Below are 2,494 nucleotides of genomic sequence, written 5' to 3' on the forward strand. Positions count from 1 at the left end.
TTTGGTAATAGTAGAACTATATTTTCATTATATATAAATAAATAAAAGTTGGAAACAATAAATTATTATGTATGTAGAAAATTAAAATAAAAAAGTTTGGTTCATATGGTGATGTTTAATCCGAGTGAACCGTGGCCGGGCGTGATGACTGCGGCTGGCGTCTTAGACCTTATAGTAGAGATGGAATCATTACGCGGCTTCACCGCCTTCCTCCTCCTCAGCGCTGGCGGTCAGCATGGCGATCAGCTTGGTGGTGTCGATGTAACCCTTGTCGTCAATGTCCATCTGGTCGTAAGCCTCGTCGACTTCGTCGGCGGAGAACTTGTCGCCCCAGGTCATGAGGGCGTGCCTGAGCCTTTCAGAATCGATCTTTCCCTCTTCATCGAAGGTCTTGAAGGCGTTGATAACGACGTCATCTTCGTCAGAGCCGCCGGACATGCGGTTGGCGAACAGAGTCAAGAGCTGAGTGAAGTTGATGGGGCCAGAAGCCTCACCGACCATCTCATCGAGCTCCTTCTCGGACGCGAGCCTGCCCAGGGAGTCGAAGGTGGCGCGCAAGTCGTTCTTGCCGATGATGCCATCCTTGTCGTGGTCCATTAGCTGGAATGCCTGTTGAAGAACCAATTCTATAATGACCATATTATGTGAACATAGACGAAGATAATATAAAGTTATTAGAAAAATTGGTATTACACAATTTTTGCTTCAAAAATTTGCGTGTTCTCTAATCTGGGCCAAAATGTAATCTTATATAAAGTTCCAATATAATGGTAACACATAAATGTTTACAAAACACGAAATGCGGCACGAGCTATCGAGAAACACGTGTGCGATTCCAGAACTTATAGCGATATGACGTAATATCTGTTTGTTTGAACTAAAGGATGTCCTTAACATATTTCTAGTAACGGTGTATTCTATTTTTGGAACTTCGTCTTAGAGAATGTTATTATTTTGCTCGTATCGCATATAATACTGGTTACTGGTGGTAGGACCTCTTGTGAGTCTGCACGGGTAGGTAGCACCACCCTGCCTATTTCTGCCGTGAAGCAGTAATGCGTTTCGGTTTGAAGGGCGGGGCAGCCGTTGTAACTATACTGAAACCTTAGAGCTTATATCTCAAGGTGGATGGCGCATTTACGTTATAGATGTCTATGGGCTCCAGTAACCACTTTACACCCGGTAGGCTGTGAGCTCGTCCACCCATCAATCAATAAAAAAATCTTAGCTGCGGTTCAATATTTTTTGGATGGAAAAGATCTGATTTCTGAAAGTGGTTGTTGGATATAGGTTATAGATTTTTGTGTAGTTTCTAACCTCCTTGAACTCAGCGACCTGCTTCTGTGAGAACATAGAGAAGACATTGGATCCGGTGCGCTTAGCCTTGCGGCTTCCGCGAGAGGATTGCCTGTCACCGGCGGGAGCGGCCGCTGCTGGGGCCTCTTCGGCGGGCGCGTCTTCTTTCGCCTTCTTCTTCTTTACCTTCTTGTCCTTATCCGCCTGAAAATTTAAAAATCACATTAGTACTTTGTTTTAGTTCAGTGACTCTTTCAGTCAATTTGTTTCGAACCCCAAAGTCGTGAATACCCATTAGATACCTACAGTGAAATAGATTTCAAGATGTATTTAAACAGTAGCTAATTTTTGTTCAGTGGCTCTTGCAGTAATTTTGTTTTAAATTCCATTAAATACAATTCAATATTTATTTACGTTACAACAAATGTGAACTTAAGCAATTAAGCGTGTTAAATCATTTGAGAAAGGAATAACTAATTCGACTGTTCTATCACTAATGCTCTCATCATTGTTGGTACGGATTTAAGTTTTAAATTCGACTATAATTCTGTTATGCCACGTATAGTTTTGATAATATTTTATTTCGGCCATAATTTCTTACATTTCCAATCTTTCATCGCTTTAGTCCAGTTTAGGCGGAACAGCGCAAACGCCTCTAAATTTAGAACCATCTCTCGGATTCTCTTACAGTTGCCAACTCCCAAGCGTTTCGTTGCGTAAAAGTCTTATAAATAGACCGTTAAATCCGCGGCTTTTAAATTACGAAAATAAAATCAATTAAAATGCCGGTTTGTACTCAAACTTAACATATTCATTGGCTACATTTTTTAATTTTCAGGTATATATTATTATGTTTCAGTACGCCATTAGTTGACATAGTCGATTGTAACCATAGTTCCAAAAGTCGAAATATTTTCAAAATTATTAAACGTTCTTTAACTATATTGAATTCAGTTTAGGTTTTCTTTTAGTTCTATTCTATCACTATTATTTTTCGTAGCTATTTTATCTTCGCGAGCTAGATCGTTAAATTAAATCGTCAAAGTTTATTTTTATGAACTAAAATTGTTTAAGGTCTTCACTTGTTTGATCACTTCGTTCACATAACACTGTCCACTATGTCCCTTGGGACCACTCAGACTTACCATTTTGCTGTGTGTTGGACGATCGACGAAGAAGAGACTGTTTCGATCGGCAG

At 40.1% G+C, this 2,494-nt stretch overlaps 1 protein-coding gene across 1 annotated transcript; it reads right to left on the reverse strand.

Annotated features, from left to right (window-relative positions):
- On the reverse strand, positions 1-2,494 carry MLC-2 (myosin regulatory light chain 2). Its single transcript, NM_001098343.1, is given in 3 exon segments — positions 1-609; positions 1,318-1,500; positions 2,442-2,494. Coding segments are annotated over 3 exon segments (606 nt in total). The 5' UTR covers positions 2,445-2,494; the 3' UTR covers positions 1-189.

This window comes from Bombyx mori, chromosome 26 (genome assembly GCF_030269925.1).
Source record: "Bombyx mori chromosome 26, ASM3026992v2".
Classification (NCBI taxonomy): Eukaryota; Metazoa; Arthropoda; class Insecta; order Lepidoptera; family Bombycidae; genus Bombyx; species Bombyx mori.